The following is a 20,619-nucleotide window of genomic DNA, read 5'->3' as shown; positions in this document are numbered from 1 at the left end:
CATGTGCCTTCGCGTACGTTTAATGTTTTCAATTATGGGGTATTCCGAAATAAAAACTGACCAATGTTGGGTTTTTTTTGCCGCTTCAAATGTGAACACCAGATCAAAAGTAATGCTCCAATCCATACTGACCTTATGAAACAGATTACAGCCCGCCAGAAATGTTCCACATTAAACACAGTTAACATTCAATTTTACGCATAACATAAAACGTTATGTGCATCCCTAAACTTAAGTTATTTTTTACTCTCCCAGGAGGCAATGGAGCGCACAAGCTATCATTATGCAGTCACTGTTTGTGACTTACAACTATATTTACTGAAGATAGTCAGTCTTGAACTGTATTGTAGGCTACATATTCCTGCAGAGGGAAATAAATGAGCGCTCTTTATATGAGAGAGGCAAACGCACTCAGCTCTAGTGGCCCCCGCCTACCTACAACACGGACTGTGGAAGGCTCACCAAGTGTTCTCAGTGCAGGTTACTAAATGTGGCAGATAGTAAAAAATACAGAACGTGGATAGCAAGACAAGACTTGAAAATGTTTGGTTGACACATCATATCTCGTGTGGAGACACCTGGAGACGTCTCCCATCAAGTAATATGGGTTCAATGCATTTATTCCTGGGCTGAAATATTTCTATTTAAATTTCATAACAAGCTAAAAGTTGATTATTTATACAGTGTGGTATTTGGCGCAAGGTGCTGCGAGTTAATTTGATTAGCGATCAACAAAATGGATGAGGCTGGCTTGACTGGAGAGTGATATGATCAGATGTGAAACAGCACAGATAACATCTGTTATCCTGAAATTACCCCGAGGATGGTGGAACTGAGTTAATCATCCAATCCCCTTCACAATAAAAGAATAAGCTGTTTCATTTTACACGGAGTCCTTGTCACATGGCTGCTCTAGTCTCACAAGCTTTTACTATAATTTACAGTATTTTCATTTATATTTCGAGGACACACATAAGTGATATTGGATTGATCCCACTCACAGATGTAGTAGTACTCCTGTCCAACGTGGAACTCGTAGCCCAGCGAGAAGGCGCTGTAGCGCTGGAACTTCTCCGAGAACTTGATGGGCGCGTGGGGGGCGTGGGGCCGGTTACACTCCCACCTCTTGAAGCCCAGCTGGGGGTCGCAGTTCCTGTACCCACGATTACTGACCATGTAGAGGATGTACTGCTCGCCGGTGCCCACCATGCGCTGGCTGTCGTTGTAGTGAGGGCAGTAGATGTCCAGGTAGTCGTTGACGTTCACCTGCATTGTGTAGCCCTCCCTACGCAGACTGGACACAGAGAGAAAGAGAGTGCAAACAGTCAGAATAATCACAAAGCTGCAGAATACACATATCATATTAATTCATATTATACTAATAAAACAGAGTAAGCATAATCACAAAGCTGCAGAATACACATATATTATTATTATTATTCTAATTAAAACATTAAATTAAGCATAATAACAAAACTGCAGAATACACATAATTATTCTAATTAAAGGTGTTTAATTTCGACAACAGGCAATTTAAAACTAACTAGCGTCGACACATCATAATTGGACGTGTTACAAAATCACAAAATGTTTCCAGAATTTGACAGGAAAGAAACAATGTTTTTTGCCGGCCAGTCAGTTTTTTCAGTAATAACTGCCCCTGGAAACGATATCGCTATCAACCTTGTGCTTCAACAATAAATGCGATTTATAAAGTGAAATCCATGCATTGAATCCAGCGCTTGGCAAACACAATAAATAAAGTAATTAACATACAACACAAAAAATACACTTCGTTAGCACTACAAGCATATTACACACAATATTTTACACTAAATAATAGCACTAATATTTTAATCTCCAATGGCACACTCTCAGGCTCTCACACACACACACGTAATGCAGCTACAGTATTTGTCGTATTTTGTCATAGTTAGCATGATGTTCCACATGTGGCTCTAATTGCCTTTTTCAAGACAACGTAACCCCTCACTGTCATCGTATGGTACGCTGCATTTCAGCTTGAATGTTCACCCAGGGTCAAACGAATCTTTGTTTGAGAGTTATTGAGTTATTAATAACCGAAAGCAGGTGTGTGTGTGTGTGTGTGTGTGCGTGCGTGTATTTGTGGCTGAAAGGCTGCTGCATGCGGAGAATGCGGAGCTGGCTCCTCAGTATGGACTGAAGGCCCCAGGGCCACAGCTCCTTCTCCTGGTGTCAGCGCAGCGTTGTCCCCTAACCCCAGCGCTCGTACATCAACCTGAGCGCAACGTTGCGCTTCGCATCAGCCGTCAACGTCCTGGCCACGTTCCCCCCTGCCCAACCCCCCCCAACCCTCCGCCCGAAAAGCTCATATATCAGCGTCAACCCCAAAAAAGACTCGGCTTGACAGGAAGATAAGGTCTGAATCTGTGTCTGGGAGTGTGTGTGTGTGTGCGTGTTATCTACACACACACACACACACACACTCCCAGACACAGATGTGTGACAAAGTGAAATAGATTCTTTCCTGACGTCCAAAAGCCCTCTTTTTTTTCTCCCCATCACAGACACGGGCTCATATCTGTGTGACAGAGACACGCTGCAGTTGTAAATCATACACACGCCGATGAGTTTGTGCGCGCACACACACACACACACACTCACTTGGACGTTATAGTGGTGACGTAGTAAAATCACAAGGGGGCAGCAGTGTGTCGTCCTCAGCCGGATGCTGCCTCTCCCCCTCTCTGCTAGTTCTAGGTCATGTCTCAAGGGGGATTATTATTCAATTATTAAATGAAGATCGAAACACTGTTCCCAATGTCTCCCTCTCTCCATCACTTCTTACCGCTCTCCTCAAATCCTTCCTGAATATGTCTTTCTCCCCTTGCTCTCCGTTCCTCTCATCCCGTTCTTTCAGACTGACATAAAGGGAAGATTAATTGTTCAACATTCATCCTTTGCTCTCTTCCTCCTCTCCTCTCCTCTCCTCTCCTCTCCTCTCCTCGCACCACTTTTTTCTCATTACATCATTTACTAGCCTACAGAGGGTATTAGTGGTAGAAAAAAAAAGTGTAAAATGCTTCAAGGGAACTATATTTATAGTGAATGCAAAGACAGAGAGAGAGAGAGAGAGAGAGAGAGAGAGAGAGAGAGAACACAAGTGAGGGATGAGTTTAGTTCCAGCAGGGAGGAGTGAATGCAAATTTAGTAAAAGAGCAGAAAGAGCCAGAACGGAGCGGACAGAAAAAAAAAGGAGGCGGTTGGAGAGTTTTACGCTCCCAAAGAAAAGCGAGTTCTCCGAGATGAAGGGATGATGGCAGAAAGAAAGAGAGAAAAATGAGGGGGAGGGCAACTCAGAACATCTCGAGTAATCTGAAAGTAAATCACTTCTCTAAGATAAAAGCTGGCTTCAGGATTCCCACTGTGTATGAGTGTGTATTTATATGTGTGTGTGTGTGTGTGTGTGTGTGTGTGTGTGTGTGTGTGTGTCTGTGTGTGTGTGTCTGTGTGAATGTGCGCCTGTTTTTGGTTTGTGTCTGCATTTCTACGTGTGACACCAAAGCATCTCACCTGCCAACCTTTTACATTTGATGTAGTCTTTGTGTTTCTGACATACACACACACACACACACACACACATGTACACATAAAATAAAACATTACGATTTAACAGAAGTGTGTTTTAACAGCTACTCCGATATCATGTAAAAGGAGGAGGAACGTTACAGTAATCTGTCTCAGAACACATTGTGCTTTAGTTTCAGGCTGTGGATAAGCAGAAGATAGACAACTGAAGAGGGAGATTGTGTTGAAGAGAGGATGCCTTAGAAGATTAAAGGTATTGGAAACATGATTTTTAATCATACCTCTGCTGTCTCATTTGTATGCACTGAACACAGTGATACATTACATGCACAAACATGATGCAGTTCAATACAACTGTCTTGGGCTGACCCTTCTTTTTTCCACTCTGGCACTGATACTGATCTTTTAGTTGTTAATCTTTCATATTAGATTCTAGATAGATAGATAGATAGATAGATAGATAGATAGATAGATAGGATGGCAATAGGTCAGTCCTGGGGGATTCATCTTGGGAACCGGGGGGGTCGTTGATTCAAGTCCCCGCGTGGACCAAGCATGGAGAGCAGAAGAGAAGCTGGAGAAATGCCAGTTGGCCTCATGGGCACTGCTGAGGAGAGGCCCTCTAACTGCTCTCCAGGTGCTGTGTAGTAGTTACCCACTGCTCCTCATACTAACATGTGTTAAATTCACTGTATTTAGAAGAATGTCCCCAATGAGCTCCGCACCACACAGTGAGATAAACAGATGTTAAACACTGGTATTGGTTAGAGGCCAACAACAAGTACCAACTCAATGCCGACCTGTATTTGTACTGTACATTTTGAATGTCAATGCGTTGCGGAGGCTGTTGTTTTGTGGTGTTGTGTTATTGGACTGAATGGTATTAGGCTGCATGGTTAGGTGTTTGTAACACTGTAGCTCCTGCTTATGTCATTAAGTTAAAACTTCAAATATAATGCAGTCCAATTCCACAACACTGTAAAGTGCAGTCACTGTCAGTTTGAAGTATTTGATTGTCTTATCGCCGTAGAGGTGTTTCTCTCTGATGCGTGTTGTTATCAACATGGTTTTACTCCAAATGTTTCTAACCACAGTGTGCAGATGTGTACAGAGAGAGTTACATAAATCTACTTATATCTCCTAATATACTTAAATAAAATAGTCATGTGTGTCATGTAAGTGAAGCAGTTGGGTATAAACTGTTCGTGGGCAACGTGCTCTTTCTTAAATGCAAAGTGTGTGTGACGGCCCCACACCAGTCACGATCATATATTCATAATATATTATTCCTTCAGGCTGCTTCATGACAAAGGAGAATACAATAAATAATAATTTAGAAAAAACAGTTTTTCCTAAGAATCGTGAGAGAAAATCCAGTCCGACTGAGGAGATCATGATACTCATTCTATCCCAAACTGTGCCGCCGCATTTGTTTTTTTTTTATTCCCTTTTATTGTATCGGAGTTTATTGGATCGTAATGCTCGCTGAAAATTCCAAGTGAAGACAGATGGAGAGACACAGCGACACAGAAAGTAAGAGGTGGGGTAGCTTATGAAATGTCACGATGTGTTGCTTTCTTCAGCTCTCTCCGGATGCCTCGCTTTCATTTTTTGTATTGGATCACCACTAATTTCCTCCCTGGTACGTGACACCTGGTTAGTCGAAGCCGATAGCGGGGGAGAGCCACGAGCTAAAGAACACTAAATATATATATATATACAGTACATCTACAGATCCACCAGAGGGATGGAGCCGATGGAAGGATGGAGAGAAAGATGGGACGGTTTATAGGATGAGACGAAGGGGTAGTCGGGGTTAAAAGCTGCAGAGTCTGGCCACCAGGGAGCGAGAGGGTGATAGCGGGTAGGGAGCAACGGCTAAGAGCGAGATCAAAGTGGGCCTGGATCAATGTCACTATTGTAAAATCACATCAGAGAATGTGTGAGAGAGAGAGAGAGGGAGGGAGAGAGTATGTTGCTTGTATAAATCAGTCGTGGGCAATATAATGCCACAGAGTTACCCCCTGCCTGGCTATTATCTGGCCGGCCTGTTGGAGCGCCGTACATCAATAACACACTTTGACAGTAAGAGCAATCATTCCTTTTTGTAACAAGCGCTTGGGAGGACCAGCTTACTCCGCGGTTCTCTGTTGGTAAGATGACAGACTCTGTAGAGGAGGGGGGGGGGGGGGGCTTGAAGTTAAAAGATTTAAGTGTAGTTTTCCCCTTCAACCGGGACAAAGTCATAGCATGGTTTTACACTGAATACATATGTAGCGTGTTTCTGCAACAATAGCTCATCGGTCAATGTGCCGCATAAGCAAAAAGGACGCTAAAATCCTCCATTCGTGCCCCGTAGATGATTCACTCTGCTATTTAACACGGCGCTGGTCAATCTGTGATTCTATGGAAACGATATTCACCGTTGTTTGAATGGTCTTAACCAATCAGAAAGGTCAAGGATAGAAGCTCAGTTTTCACAGGTGGGAAGTTTTACTTATTTAAGCGCATTTTACACAAACGCTTTTGTGATGGCGGGTCAGCATTTGTCGTTGAGACGCTTGAGCTTCTCAATTACTTTTCTCATGACGCTATGGTGCCAACAATCATTAGCACAGAGAAGGCTAACACGTTAGCATGGAATATCTGAGGACATCCTCTTCAGGGTACATGAACCCATGTTTTTTATTCTACCCAACGACTAAGTGCTCAACGATCAAAAGTAGGAAACCGCGGGTGGCTGATTGTGTTGCGGCGGGGGATGTAAGTGTGTGAAACTGCAAAAAAAAAAAACACCATTGCATGCCGAGGTAAATTTAAGGTTAAAGAAATCAAAGGAGACACTGCTGATGGGTACAAGGTTGGGCTGGATTAAAACGTGTCTAGCAGTGTTACAAATGATTGCCAATCAGGACTTAAAAGTCACTCTGCTTCCCGAGGCCAGGATTCTTAATCCCATCCCAGTCCGGTACAGAGATGCTAACATTGTTGCGGGAGGACTCCAATCAGCCAGCGGAGCGATAGGGATAATTGAATGGCTCCCCCACTGAAAGGAGACTCCCAGGGATCTGCAGCATCAATGAGGACCCTCATCGAACACAGGCAGGAGTCCTTCCCGCTCAATCCTCCTCCCGCTCCCTCTGCTCTGGCTCTCTCTTTTGCCTCCTTACCGCCATTTGTTCTCCCTTTCTCTGTTTCTGTCTCAAGTTTGGCTTTTGCCTGAGAGGAAGCATGCAGATAATGCAGATAAGAGTAAAGAACTCAGGGATGCCATCTACTGCAATATTTGTTGATATTGAAGATATTGACACGTTTGACTGCTGGCGTATCAGAATACCATCATTCTCTTTTATCAGCCTGTGCTTCATTTCCATCATATCTCCCTAAACCACTGGAGGAACATGCCTTTAGGTGCGTGTGTGTGTGTGTGTGTGTGTGTGTGTGGGCGTCTGAGGGTGGGTGGGTGTGTGTGTGTACGTGTGCGTGTATTTGTGTGTCTGATAGGGTGTAGTGGTTGAGTAGGTTCTAAATTCTCCCCATAGAAATCAATACCTGTCTAGTGTGTCCAACAGGAATATGCTGCCTTCTCTCAAGGCTGCTACGCACACACACACACACACACACACACACACACACACACACACACACACACACACACACACACACACACACGGAGTCCTGCCCTGCAGAGCAATGGTTCATCATTGGTAATTGATCAAAGTATTGCAGCTAACAGGGTTTCTTGCCAAGCAGCCTCACACGCAGCACTGACATGATCCCGTAACACGAGCAGCATTCTCAGAATCACTTTCTCTTTATTTCCACCCTTTTCTTACATCTTCTGCCTCGTTTGTTCCATTTTTCTGCTCTTGTCTCACTTCTCTCGAGCTCTTAAGCACTCTCTCCCTCTTTCCCCTCCTTCCTCATCATCGTCATCCATCATCGTCTCCCTCTCTCGTCCTCCCAGTCCTCTCCCACCCTGTGGATATAGACTATGCGGTGAGAGAGGGAGTGCTCCGGCAGCACAAAACCTAATGGCAGGCGTTATTAGCCCTTTGAACTGAGCTGTCTCGCTTTCCACGCAGAGCCTTGTTCGACAGACACACTCTCCTAACCCCGTAATGTGTTCGACGAGCATGTTCTACCCGCACATGCATGTTTGGTTGGTTTTTTTTTGCAATCAATCGTGCATGCTTTGTTTTGTCCGAACACGCGTGACACAGATGGATGGATGTGAGCAAATTAAAATGAACGAGTGCATGAAAAACAACAGATGGCTGAACGCCGAGGCCCGACACACGTGCGGAAATGCGGAGACGCGGGCAAAAAGCAAGAGGAAGAGGAAGAGGAAGAGGAGATCAGAGGCGTGGGCCGTCGAACGAAGGGTGAGGAGGAAAGACAGTGTGCTACTTTGATTTAGAAAAATGTTGTTCAACCTCTGAATGAGACCGAGACTTGTGGTCTTTACCTTAATTTGCGTGTTCATCGATTTTGCTTTCAACTTGAATTCGTCTTCCATTTCGCGACCACCACCCACCCAGCCTATTTTACGCTCCAAAGGGTTTCCTCACTTCTTCTACCTCTCAAATGTCATTCAACACGTATCTGCCGATACTAACCTATCTCCGCCTCTTATTCTATCGCTTTGCTCCCGTCGATCCCGGGCCGCTCTGTCTGTCTGTTTCTCCACCTCTCCCCGTGGTCTCTGTTCCCAAAGCCCTTACATGAGCAATAGTGATCCCATCAGACACTGGGCCAGCAGAGGCAAAGAGACACACCGAGAAGAGAAAGAGAGTGTATGTTCCCTAAGCTCTCCCATGATTGATAGTGATCCTGTCTGATGGCTGTGTATAGACTCAGCACTCAGTGAGACATTACCCTCTGACCCAGCTATTGATTCTCCGCATTCGCTGCCCCAAACACACAACACTAGTCCTGACCCTGCACGGGCAAAAAACCCACACAAAAACCACACACACACACACACACACACACACACACACACACACACACACACACACACACACACACACACACACACGCACACACACGCACACGCCTGTGTGTACAGTCCTACAGATTGATAACCTGGCAGTGTCCTGTGAAACCTGATCAATGTGCTGCATAACCATCATTCTCCCCGCCCGCCTCAGCCCACTTCCTGGCCGAGTCACATGGCCCCCGTGTCCCGCTGACTGATATGTTTGGGTCGGGGTCTGGAGGCTTGAATATCAGGGCTGCGGGGGAAAAGAGCTCCAGCGCTGGGATAAACCGTTCTCGACAACAACAACAACATTACTCAGATTCCCCTCCTGAGCCACGTTTAATAAGAGATCCGGGGGCAGGAAACAGGGCCTGCCAGACAGAAGGACAATGTGGAACGGGAAGTAGTGCCATCCGTCAAGCGCACCTGGGTCAGATACTATTTGCAAATCACGTTTCACCTGCGTGCACTTGTTTTAACCTACTTTGAACTGCGAGGTGGGTGGGGTCGACCATAAAACAGATACCAGCTTGTCTGTTTGTGCATTGGCCGACTTGGCTGGTACGAGAGAGAGAAAATAGATCCTCGATTGCGCACTTCAAACGTGCCACCGATGACCCCGCGTTGGATATTACAGACCAGTTTAACACGGAGAGGATATTTTCTCCATTGTGAGTCCAAGGAGGCGAAGCCAGAAAAGAAAAGCGAGACAGAGAGGAGTCCGAGCTCCAGCCTAATGGGCTACCAAGACAAAACCACAGCTGGCTTTCAACATTAGTCTCCATGACGACAGAAGAAGCCCTAGCTGTGGAGCTATTGTCGCAAAAAAAAAAAAAAAAAAAGGGGGCTACAGGGGTTCATTGCTTTGTGTGAAAACCCATCCATCCTCTCTTTATCCACCATCTCCCCTCTGTCTCTCTAATGGCTAATTAAGTGCCACTTATTACTATTCAACATTATCACAAATCATCAGCTATTACTGTGGCAAATTCTGTTCCGCACCATTTTCAGGGGGAGATTTTTGTTTTGTTGCATCTCGGTTTGGCAGCAAAAGGAACAAAGAATTAAGGATAAAAGCAGTCGGGGGGGGGGGTTACTAAGGGCTACAGGCAGAATGTGGATTGGTCATGTACTGTACGACCAGTTAGCCTGGCAGGGCTGTGTGACTGCATGTGGATGTGATAGAGGGAACATCCAAAGGTGAAACGTGGAGTGTAAACCCAGTCAGTTACGTTAGTTTGCCAAATAAAAAGTATTCTCCTGAAACTCTTCTATTAATTAACCAAATGACAAGTTGTAGCTACTTCAAATTCATCCGTCAGACCTTTTAATTTGCTCAGAAATAGATAATACACACTGCAGACACGGAGTGCGCACACATGGGTTTTAAGGGCAAATAGAAGCTCTGTTACTCTCAGGGTCGGACAGATGGATAAACACATCCAACACGGACACAAAAGGCACTGCCAGATAAATAGCAGACTTCGTAGGACAAGCAGGCACCAGCGGGAAGACCTTAAGTGTTTAAAAAGCATCTGGGTATTCTTGTCAGATAGAAGATGACATTGAGCTTAAACATTTCCTGCATTATGGATGTTCCATTAATGTAATGTGACATGGAGAATTAATTGAATGTTTTCACATATATACGAGGTCACAAAGGCCCGAGACTGAAGCATGCAGATTGAGATGCAATGCTAATCTAAGCAATGTGTGCTCAATTACCCATTTAGGAAAAATAATTCTGCTGCATGGAATCAATGGAGTAAAACAATGATAGGAGGAAGGGAGAAGAAAAACAACAGCCTGCACTCCAAAAACAACAAAGTTCAGCCTCACTTCATGCTCGAGAGTTTTTCTATTTTTATTCTTTATCAAAGCCGAACATAAAAGACTGCCACAGCTCGGATGTTTCAGTGCGAAGACCTTCCACGGAGCACAGGCCAAAGTGATAACAGAAACAAAAAGATTTTGTTGGGTGATGAATGAGCCAAAAATCTATCAATGCCAGATTTTTAACTCTGCACACAATAGGCTTACAAGTGATGCACTCAAGAGTGGAAACTGAAACTTTTCAGTTTGTGCAGCGTATCGCTAAATAGCCATGTGTGTGTGTGTGTGTGCTTTTACAGATGCGGCCCCCGCTATCTTCACTTATTCCTCCTAACCAGGCCAGAGAGATGTGACCAGAGTCAGCCTGCTGCATGATATCTCCCCAACACTCCAGTAAATTACCTTTTCAGAAACGTACGACTCTGCAATTACCCGTGACACAAACAATAAAACATGGAAATGGAGCGGGATGATGATGAAGATGGAATCATTTGGGAAGAAACGTGTTGCAGCTCGAGGCTATAGGCGACAACGCAACACTGGATCCTGACACGACCAGAAGGAGGTAAAAGGAGCTGTAGTTTTGAGGGAAACCTGTTTACGCACATTAGGCTTGAAATCCTGTTGACTCTACGAGCTTGTGTATCCGTGTGTGTTTGTGGGTGTCAGTATTTCATGATGTGGCTGACTCTCTCCACTGAACATGAGCAGACTCTGTCAGACTCGACAGTCTATCAGTGGAACATCCGCCTCTCCCCCGTTTCCCCCCCCCCCGTCTCTCTCTCTCTTCCTCCCCACACAATCTGCCCTACTCTCCTCCTCTGTCTCTCCATCCTTATCAGTGTCCTTCCATCCGTCTCTGGTTCAATTTTTCATTTCAGGTTCAATCTCTTTGACGTCCTCTCACTCCTCCACCGACGACACTTCTCCCTCCCTTTCTGTCTTCCTCTACTGGCCTGTCAATCTGCTGTCCCCGCCCTCTCTCTCTCTCTCTCTCTCTCTCTCTCTCTCTCTCTCTCTCTCTCTCTCTCTCTCTCTCTCTCATGAAGTCAATAAGCCTCTCCATGTGGTGGCAACCTGTCAATCATCATAAGACAGAGTGCAAAATGCGCATTCATGTGGACCTTGTGTGTATGTGTGCTCGCGTAGGGATAAGGAAAGGAAACCTTCCTGCATCCGTGACGCTCAGGTATACGATCAGAAATAATGCATCTCAGTGCTTTCATGTTTAAAAGTCGAACACAACTACATACACTTGATGTCCACATCCTAAGTGGTGCATGTGTCTGCAGCTTCACTGTGACTTACTGCTTTAATCTAAGAGGTAAGCCACACACGCCTTTATTTTCTTTTTATTATTTGGGCAACAGCTGACTGATCAATAAACATTATCCCTTCACTGAACTATTGCAGCAGGATATGAAACACTGCGGTGGGCTTTTTGATGAGGTTTCACTTTCTGTAGGTTTCACTTTTTATATTTTCATTCAGACTATTGAGCTCTTCATCTGTTTATTCCACAACAAACTGCTGCTGCTGCATAATAGACATCACTTTCTCGGGGTATTTCTCCAGAAAAAAAACAGGAAATGAAAAATGTATCGGATGAACCACTATTGTGTTTCTCTAGATGGGAATGGAAAGTAACAAAGTTAATATTTATTCATATAAAGATACCGCAGGTTATTACTTTAACTGTCCTGACATGCACCAGTGAATCACACAGCGGGAGGCCACACGGGTCCATTTCAGATCAGATATTCCATGTGCGACATTAAGGTTTATGGATTTGTAGGCGTCTATCTGGAAGTGTTATGAAGTGTGTTGTATTTATTCTTTACTTGGGCGTTTATTCAAAGGGGACAAAGCAGTGGGATGTGTATATGAGCTCTCATAAAGTCAGCCCACGTCCCAGTGCAACATCCTGGCCATATAAGCAATGCCTGCTCTGCTCTGCTCTGCTGCTGGAATATGAAATATGCATGGACCATAAAGAGCATATGGACCATCCATCTCAATATCCGCTACACCAGACCATCAAAAAAGATCATTAAACCTAACACACACAGGCTGGCTCGCACACACACAGCAACACACAAAATGGCACATAAACATGCACTCCCACGTTGTGCATAATGGTTTATCAGTTTCACTGCCAACTTTCTGCTGACAGAGCACACGCAGTAACAGGCAAAAGGCATGCGCGCACTCGAACGGACACACACTCAAATGCACATTTCGGAAAGGAGGATATTTAACATTTGTGTACGTTTGCCCACTTCACATTTCTAGTCTTAATCTGAATACTTTACAAGCAGCTGTCACATAATAGCACTGGAAAATAGTTTCCGCATAGAAAAACATGAACATATGTCTTAGTTCCCCTCTCTGTCTAACACACACACACACACACACACACACATACACACACGTGCCACCCCTCCAAGCTGTCACTCAGTCTACATTTTCTTTACCATGGCTCTGTCACTAGCAGACTCTCTGGCCCTACTCTGCAGGGAATAAAAACGTAATATGAGACTCACAAGGAAAGAGTGAAAGAGAGTGAAGGAGAGAGCGAAAGAGAGAGAGAGAGAGAGAGAGAGAGAGAGAGAGAGCGAAAGAGAGAGAGAGTCAAAGTCACAGTGACAGTAAATCAGAAAAGGCCCAACTGATGGCCAGTTTGCGAAACGCACTTATACAGAGCAAAGTTAGGGAAACTGTTACCCGAGTGGCAGAACAAAGGCGGAAGGGATGAAGGAAAAGTACAAAGAGAGGAGGCGAGAGATGAAAAAGAAGTGGGTGGTGATGAGGAAGAAAAACAGATCGATTCAGGAAGAGAGTACATTCTCATTCACTCACATTTTACAGAAAAAAAAGAACATAAACAAAGACTTCCACTGGGTGAGGCATCTGTCCTCTTTCATCTCCCCCCCCCCCCCCCCCCCCTCCCTTCTCTCACATCTCTCTAATCTCTTTCTAACTACAGTATGTGTCAGCGAGGAGTCTGACACTAAGTCAGCGTCATATTCTATCATCCATGCAGACAGAGACGGGAGCACACGCAAACAGGACAAGCTACAAGACGGGGCTTCGCCTTCGTCTAATCTCTTTCCTTCCTCATCCCTCCATCCCCACTTCCCCTAAAAAGTTGCCTGCCCAGGTTGCGGCCATCATCAATCTGCTAATGGAGGCACGGCTCTCTTGTTGGTTCAACACTGTGGCCTAAAAAAGCCCATTCCGGTTGGTGAAAAGCTCTCATTTGATTTGGAAGAATGAGGCGAGAATGGGAGTTGGACAGAATGTGCTTTCCACGGTTTTACAACTGCCACCTTGTTTTCACCTTCACAGCAGAGGGCAGAAGTTGAAGAAATCCAATCTTTGTTGCCGAGCTCTACCTGCGGGCGTAATAATTTACTTCTTTATGCGTAGAGGTGCAAAGTTGGACGGGGAAGTATTTTTTTTCTCCGCTGCCAATTCCCATTTCCTAAACACAGTGTCCTGGATAATTTAACGACCGTGTGTGTTTATGTCATCGACGATTTGGTACGGCCTTAAATACAACAGGACCCATGAGCCTCTACTGCTGTTGCTATGGAGAAAAAGCCAGTCGGAGGCATGTAGTCAGAACATGTTGCAACAAAATGCTGCAACCACGAGGCCAAATTCATCCAGCATGTAGAAGTAAACTGCTGAATGTAGGCCTAAAGGTGTGTTTAGACAGAAAGCGAGTGAATAAACACCATTTGTGTTTATTCGCCCCAAACAGCCAAATAATCCGAGGACTGGATATTGAAAGTAGTTGACTTTATCTCCTGGCGATATATGTACAAAGGCTTGTACGGTTGACCAGATGTATATTTCCTAACTTAGTTGCTCATCTCTGCACTGATGATTCACCCAGGACAGTTTGAAGCCCACCCAAGCTGCTAGTCAGCTAACATTTCCAAAAGCACAAAATGAAAAGGACTCGTTCCCACCCCGGAAGCCCTGGATGCCCAAAATATCTCCTCCTACTACACAACTCTATCTCTCAGAGTTTACCACCGTCCTCCACTGGGACACAATACACCTCCAGTTTGCTCCAGTATATGCTCCAGTGTACGGCATGCTGCCCAAAATGTGAATGCGGGAATATTCAGGGCCCGTTGTGTGGGTACAGTATATCTCTGCCTTCAGGGTTTGAGATTTAAAAATATCTCTTTTGAAACCAGATGTGCCACCTGCTCACCTCAGCTGCCGTGGAGCTCTTTTGACAGACCCGACTCCCTGCCTTGTTAACGGCACTTTGATTCAGCCAATTTCAGGAATATGAAAAGATGCTGTCATGTATTGAGAGGCCGTTGTTGTGCCTTTATGAATGATGGCGTGTGTGTGTGTGTGTGTGTGTGTGTGTGTGTGTGTGCAGGATTGATGCCCTACGAGTTGGTGAGCATGTGTGTGTGTGTTTGCACAAACGGGCTGAACTAACATTACAAAAACAGACACACAAGAGAAATGAATCAACAATGTTTGCTTTTTTGACGGTTTTCTTCCCCTCTGGCAAGGACTTTCTCCCTCGCTCACTGTCCTTACTCCCCTTCAAACACTTTATTTTTCACCTGTTCCTCCCGTCTCCTCTCTCTCTCTCTCTCTCTCTACCACTGCCAATCTATCCACCGTGGTGTAAAGTCGTAATCCCTTTCCCTCTTTCTCTCCTGTCGTCTCCTTCCCTCTCTATCTTAGTAATTATCTCTCCGCCCTGTCCCCCCCGACGCACCCCCTGTCATCCATCTATCTGCCTCTATGTAAAATATCTCCATCTGCTTTCACTTTCATACTCCATTTTCCATTCCCTGCCCTCCCTTATCTCACCGGGCTGACCCCCTTCATCTCTCTCCTCTTTCCCTCCATCCTTCTATGTCTCCTCCTCTCATCAGCGCCCTCCTTCTGCCCGCCTGCGTCCATCTTTCCATCCCTCCTCCCGGTTCCCGGGGCTGATTGAAATTCAAACCCGAGCTTTTATTGTCGAACCCGTGCGGTCGGCGATTTACTTAAGCGCACGTTCCCGTCCGAGGCCGTGGAGGTTGTGAGCAATCTGGTGTTGGGTGTTCAGAGAGAAGATAAAGCAGCGCCAGAGGTGGCGGCCGCCGGCTCGTCCCTCCATTAGTTTACCGTAATGTTTGTCATTGCCGCTGAGCTAACGGCAGCGGCAGCTTGGAACTTAGTTCGTCTCTCAGAGGCAGAGTTAAATCACTCTAAATGCTTCGACACACCTGCATTCAGCTCGCCTCATGGCGGCATCTGTGTTGCTTCCTCTCTCTCCCTCTGCCAACTATTCTCCATTTCTCCCCGTCAACCGGTATTCTTCACCGTTTCTGCTTGGACGTGTTCGGGCCGTCGTTGTAGAGTGATTGGTTGAGGTTATTTGAGTGTTGCGATCCCCGCATCATAACCTCGCATACTAATATCGAGGTATGTATCGAGTTGTCACGATCCCTTTTTCCAATCCATAAATGGATCCTCGATTAAATGTCCAAAAGATGTTATATATGTATTGCTTTTCTGATATAAAATTGCATTTTCCACTATTCTGTCAAGGGCTGCAATGATTGCTTTTCCGTCAATTTGATAATTGATGAATAACCTTACAAGCCATTTTTCAGGCAAACTCAAAATTTAATATTTGGGGGTTTTTGAACCGTCGATGGCACAAAACACGACATTTGACTGTTGCCCTAAACACCTTCTAAAATTGGAGCAAATGAAGTTAAAGCTTTAGTACCCACAACATTAGCTGTTAATGAGGAGTTGACAAACAGATGGTGTGTGTGTGTGTGTGTGTGTGTTTGAGTGTGTGTGCGTTGGGCAGGTAAGAGAAAGGAAGGGTTGTTTACGAATACGTGTGAGCAGCAGACAGGTTACATACACATTTGCAGGTGTCACTGCTTCTGCAGGCTGACTCGTCCTCACACGTGTATGCCTATAAGTGTGTGTGTGTGTGTGTGTGTGTGTGTGTCAGTTAGTGTATCCAAGCGGTTTTGTCTGGCACGTGTGTGTGTGTGTTATCTGTGTGCGCGCGAGACTGCCATGCGCAGGACAGCTGCTTCAAAGATGGCAGTGTGAGCTTTTGTTCTGTCTCTTCAATCAAAGTGCTTCCCTTCAGCTCGGCCTGCCAGACAAAACCAAAGTCAGCCAACATCGGGCTCTGAGCTCGGCTCAGTCGGTCTGAGAGGGAGGGAGAGAGAGAGAGAGAGAGAGAGAGAGGGAGAGAGAGGGAGAGAGAGAGAGAGACCTGTGGGTGAGAGGCCATGAGGTCTGTTTCTGTCTCTGGTGCAATGTGATGAAACCGGCAGGCAGCCAATCAGACATGACGATGAGCCAACCAGGGAATAACCTGCAGGTCAGCTAACACACACACACACACACACACACACACCATCATCCGTATGTGCTTGTTTGCATCGCAGCATTGTTCAGCGAGGTCCAAGCAGACCTTTTCTTGACATCAAGTGTTGCATGTAGAAAGTAATTGCGTTGGTTGTAATTGGTTGTGGTCGGCTGGTTTGAATAGCAAATGCTGGCTTTGCATAAACACACAAATTAAATCCTTGTTTACGTTGTGTGTCTGCGTGTGCACGTGCCAATACGTCGCTGTTGTTGTTGTATCTCTTTGTGTGCTGATTGCAAATACAGACCCTGAGCTAAATTATCCTGCGGAGATAAAAAAAAAAGAAGAAAGAAACGACGCTGATGCTGAAATTGGCGGAAAAAAGGAGGAAGAGGGAGTGTGTCATGTGAAACGAAGGAGCGAGAGATGGTGGGAAGGAGTGAGGGTGGTCAGGGAGGGATAAAGAGACGAGAGGTCAGAGAGGTCAGGGAGAAAATGAAGCGGAGGGGGGAGGACTGCACCGGTTTCCAGCGGCATATACCTTCCAGCTTGGCTAATACACTGTGTGTGTGTGTGTGTGTGTGTAGGTGTGTGTCTGACCCTTTATCTGAGGCAATGCTCCGTTACAGTGAGTCATACGAGCTGTAACAAGGAACAGATTGCTGTTCATTTATATGTAGCAGGATTTGTTTGCGTTATACCACCCTGGTGACTCTAAAGGTCTTACATGCCCGTTGATGCAGCAGCAGACGCGTCTCACACACACTCACACACACACACACACACACACACACACACGTCAGTGTTGTGTTATGAGACACTAAATGAGACAAAGAAACTTCAGGAGGTGTAAGAAACGCACAGCTCTTTGGACCTCCCACTGAGTGTGAATGTGCAGTGTCAGCCTTCATGTCTCTGCCGTTGCCTTTTATTAGCCCCTTGTCTCGCGCCTCTCTCTTTCTCAACTTGTTTATTTTCCTCTCTCCCTACCTGAGACTCTCTCCTGCCTTTATCCCCCCACTCGCTCCACGCCTCCCTCTCTGTGCGCTTCTTTAAGGCAGAGAGGGAGCGGCGATGTCGTGTTATCATGTCTTCCCTGCGCAACCGGGCCTAGAGGAGGTCGTCTGTACATCTCACCGCCCATTACAGAAGGCGTAATGGACCATTTAACGTTGGCGTGACAATGCTACTATATGTATGGTGTTTGAAATGTGTGCGTGTGTGTGTGTGTGTAAGTGTAAGTGCTAGCAATGAGAACACACTAGTCTTGTCTTTACATAACCACTGTGCAGGGAGGAAAGTGGGGCAGCTAAAGAGCCTGTGGAACATTAAGAGTGTGTGAGTTTAGGCTTTTGCGTAACCCTTATTTTGTCTGGACAGCGAGAGAAGATGGAGGAAATAGAGATTTGTATTTTCACGTCCGCCACACTCCAGCATCCAGCTGGTGAGCGGAAAAATCAATCAAGACAGGGCGTTATCGAGGACATTCCCACTGGTTCTCGGAGGGCGAAGCTTTCCAGAGGCACACAACTGCCTCCTGTCTTTAATTGGAATTTGTAAAATGACGCTTGGCCGAGCAATGACATCCCACTTAACACATATGTGTTGCACTGACTCGTCCGTCCTCACTTGGTAGCCTTACAGCTCTTCCTGGCCTTTGGAAGTGGGAGGAACTAAGGAAAAAAGGAAAGGTTGCAAGCAAGGAGGCATAAACTAGAACTTAAAAAGCAGGCAATATAAGACCAAGCAGCGGATTTTCGGGTAATGGTGGAAGGTAAATAAACTTTTCATTGGACCATGAGCAATTTCACATTTTGCATCAAACTTTCTGTCCACTAATGTTGAGAATAAAAGAGTATATTTGATGTACTGGCTTATCGAATGTGGAGATTTTGAATAAGTTTACATTTTTTTAAATATTTAATTCTCCAGTGAGAGTCTTCTGCTGGTAACCGAGCAGCTCTACAGGATCTGCACACGTTTAAAGGAAAATTCCAACTGCAAATTTCTGAACATTTTCTGCATCACTTTCCAGTGCTTTTGAATGTAAGTGATTGTAGCTCAGGTGATAGTAACAGTTGATCTAATTAACCGTAATAAGCATCTTGCTTTGGTTTGTCTATAGATTTAAAGTTACGACAAGGACCTTTCCTTTTGTGTTGATTCTGGCATTACAATACAGAAGAGGTATTCAATTAAAATTCCAAAAGGTCCAGATTGAGAAAATCTCCTTGTGCAAAGGTCCCGGAACACTACAATAATATCTAACTTGCACTATTTAGTGTCATATATATATATATATATATATATATATATATATATATATATATATATATATATATATATTCAAGAAGCAGTAGTAACAACGTCTGTGTGTAGTCAACAACTGTCAAATCAAATAAAGAAAGTACACATCAATTATATTTTAACAATTATTCTCAGTTTTCAAATTTAACCGGATGAATTATAAATAATACATAGAAAACATAAATAAATAAAGATTTTTTGAAAAACTTGCATCTTAAATGAAATTGATTTAGAAAAATGTATGAAAATGAAAAGTGCAAGAGTGTGTCTGGAGTGAACTTTTTTCTTGTCTTTTGTTAAATCCATTTCACATCATAATGGTCTGAGTCCACTTCATAATAAACAATCTCTACACAGCTTAACATCTTGCCCTCAGTTCAGATTGGAGTGGGAAGGTTTGCTCAAAAGATGTATTGTGTGTTTGGTCTCGTAGTGGCTTAAATTGCTTACGTACTTCTCCCGCTGCTCTCTCTCTCTCTCTCTCTCTCTCTCTGTCTCTCTCTCTCTCTCTCTCTCGCCCCGTCTCTCCCGTGTCTGTGTGCAAATCTCACTCGGCTCACGATGCGTTTCAGAACACGCACATTCGATTGGCCGAGCAGCATCACGTGAGATGATTTACAACGCATGTAATTGGTCGGTGCATTCCCTGGACTGCTGAGTAAAGTGCCGCAAAGGCTCGAAAAAGCTGCAGCGAGGCCAGATCTGGGTCCGTCTGCGATCCCTGACCCTGCTCAAGTCTGAGCTGAGGGACTTTTCTGCTGAACCTGCAAGATTTCACTGGATTTTGCGTGGGATCTGACCCCGGTGGCACCGATGACGAGCATTAAGAATAACGATATAAAATTAGCTAGATCGTCACGTTTACTTATGTAGGTCATGTAGAGGCATCAGTTTTAAAACTGAGACTTTTTCATTAGTTCCTCACTGTAACTTTTCCCGTCTATTAGGTCATGCTATTCCAGAAGGCAGACTCTACCACATCTACAGAGATGTGTTAGAGTCTTAATTCACAATTTATGCATCCTTGCCTTCTCTGCCTCCCTACAGCCTGTGACCCAGTAATCAATTGAGGTCCACAAGACTGATCGTGAAACACAAACTTCAGGTCTCGTTAACAAGAGTTTTTTACAGCTTTGTGTTTATTCACGGCTCTCCAAAATGTGTATGTTTTTATGAAGAGGCAACCCGAGTTTGGTGTTTGCGAAGCTGTGTTGTGCTGATGCAACACTTTAAAAAACAATTATTGGCTTCTCATTCACACTGACTGATTACCTTCACTGACTGAATTAGGTGTCTCTGGGGATTTCTGTGCCGTTTGTAAGTGAATGGGAATTAATGAGCCTGAGAGGTACGGCAAGAAGTACTTAAAATGTCTTTAACTATGCGTATTAAAACAGAATTAACAATGATGGGATGAAAAATGGAAAATATATGTGTAAAAAACAAAAACTCTTGAAGTGCCTTGCTGAGCGTTAGGCTGTTTAGACCAACATTAACATCCAACCCCCTCTTTCGTTCCACACTGCAGGGGTGTGAATGCAGAAGTCTCTGGCCGGAC

General features: G+C 44.8%; 1 protein-coding gene across 1 annotated transcript in view; it reads right to left on the bottom strand.

Moving 5' to 3' along the window:
* The window catches only part of efna3b (ephrin-A3b), a gene marked incomplete at its 5' end in the record, with an annotated part of 50,675 nt that overhangs the window by 6,650 nt on the left and 23,406 nt on the right, over nucleotides 1-20,619 (bottom strand). The window contains one exon of the mRNA XM_079164746.1: nucleotides 1,002-1,294. Coding sequence (XP_079020872.1) covers nucleotides 1,002-1,294 — 293 coding nt within the window. The remainder of the gene's footprint in view (nucleotides 1-1,001; nucleotides 1,295-20,619) is intronic.

This window comes from Pholis gunnellus (genome assembly GCF_910591455.1).
Source record: "Pholis gunnellus genome assembly, chromosome: 8".
In the NCBI taxonomy this organism is placed as follows: Eukaryota; Metazoa; Chordata; class Actinopteri; order Perciformes; family Pholidae; genus Pholis; species Pholis gunnellus.
The sequence above is the reverse complement of the archived record's forward strand: the minus strand, read 5'-3'. Positions and strand labels throughout refer to the sequence as shown.